Source organism: Cicer arietinum, chromosome 7 (assembly GCF_000331145.2).
Source record: "Cicer arietinum cultivar CDC Frontier isolate Library 1 chromosome 7, Cicar.CDCFrontier_v2.0, whole genome shotgun sequence".
NCBI classification, from domain to species: Eukaryota; Viridiplantae; Streptophyta; class Magnoliopsida; order Fabales; family Fabaceae; genus Cicer; species Cicer arietinum.
In genome coordinates, this window is record NC_021166.2 from 55,912,000 (window position 1) to 55,913,637 (window position 1,638).

Genomic DNA, 1,638 nt, shown 5'->3' on the forward strand with positions numbered 1-1,638 from the left:
CATAATTTTCTCATGGATCTTTTGGATTTAAAATCAAATTAAAGCATATTAATATACACAAGATTATTATTAATATTATTATTATTATTTATTAATAATATTCTTATATTGCAAATATATATTACTACCTTCGTATTTAAATATCGGATATTTTAATCAAATTACGGAAATTAAGAAAATAGATAATAATATTAAATTTATTAACAATTGATATTATTTTTACAATTTTATTCTTAAAGGGATATTTAATATTTGTATTATAGTATTTATTGTTGATTGTAAAAAAAGATATAAATTAATTTTATATATATTAGTAAAAAAAATAATTAACACATTTAAAAATTCAAAAACTATCTCATAAAATTCTAATTTTTTTTTTTTCAAAAACTTGTTATACTTAAAGACAAATGTAGTATGAAAATGAAAATGACCAATTGCTCACATGACTTCAATATACACATTATTTATGGGCCCCATGTAAGTGTATAGTAACTCTCTCTCTCTCTATATCTCTATCTCTATCTAAACTTGACAATAAAACTGGGTTTGCTACAAACATATTTTTGCTTCTTTTTTTCCTTACTTGTAACAAAGAAGCTTCCTGTGTGAAGTAACTAGTAATCAAAAAAGAAAAAACACAACACTTTATTTTCTCTCTCTTTGTTTGTAACCATAACACCTTGAGTTGTGTTGTGAAAATTGTTAGTATTAGGTAAACAAACAATAACCACAAGTTGGAATAATAATTTATTTATCCTCTATGGTTTTGTTTTGTCTTTAGGGTTTTGAATTTGATAGTCAAATATGAAGGCACCGACTCTTACAATTCTCTTGTACTAACTAAGAACCTCCTTTTCTTAGTTTTCCTTTACAGCCTCACAAATCTCTCTCAAATATCCTTCATCATCATACTCTTTTTCTTGGTAATTCATTTTCTTATTTTTTTATTTATTATTATAATAATAATAATCTCATTTATATATTTTTTTCTTCAAATTTAATTTTGTTCCAAAGTTTGTTTGTTTTTTTCTTCATTTTTCCCTCCCCAATTTCCTCATTTTCATTTAATTTTAGTTATTAATTATAAAATTTAGTGAAATTAATTATTTATTTTGATTTTGTGAGATCCAGAGATTATATATAATTAATCATCAGAATTTGACAAGGAGGTTGAGTTGATATTAATTTGATATGGAGTTGATGCAAAATTCACATAGCAAAGAAGAAGAAGAGGAAGAAGAAGAATTAGAAGAAGAAGAAGAAGAAGAAGAAGTTATCATCACAACACCATCAAAAGAAGAAGAATTTGAAGAAGAAGAAGAAGAAGAAAGTAAGCATCAACAACAACACTATCCCTCTAATTTATCTTTATCATCTTCTTCTCCATCAACAACAAATCCAACATGGCTTGGAGTTGGAATAATTAAAAATGATGATGATGATCATAATGGTGGATTAGGGTTCTTACACCAAAATTTGACAAATCAACAAAGAAATTTAAAGCAACTTGATTTCATGGAATTGTCACTTGGAAACAAGAAAGATGTTGTTAATGAAAGTCAAAGCAATTTTCAACAAGGATCAACAAGTAACCAACAAGAACATGAGAAAGAACACATGTTTGACAAAATTGAAACA

At 25.2% G+C, this 1,638-nt stretch overlaps 1 protein-coding gene across 1 annotated transcript in view; it reads left to right on the forward strand.

Moving 5' to 3' along the window:
* Nucleotides 1-531: 531 nt before the first annotated feature.
* The window catches only part of LOC101503796 (uncharacterized), a 5,463-nt gene continuing 4,356 nt past the window's right edge, over nucleotides 532-1,638 (forward strand). Inside the window, 2 exon segments of the mRNA XM_027336385.2 lie at nucleotides 532-923; nucleotides 1,132-1,637. Of these exon segments, the coding sequence (XP_027192186.1) occupies nucleotides 1,192-1,637 (446 nt within the window). The 5' untranslated portion in view covers nucleotides 532-923; nucleotides 1,132-1,191.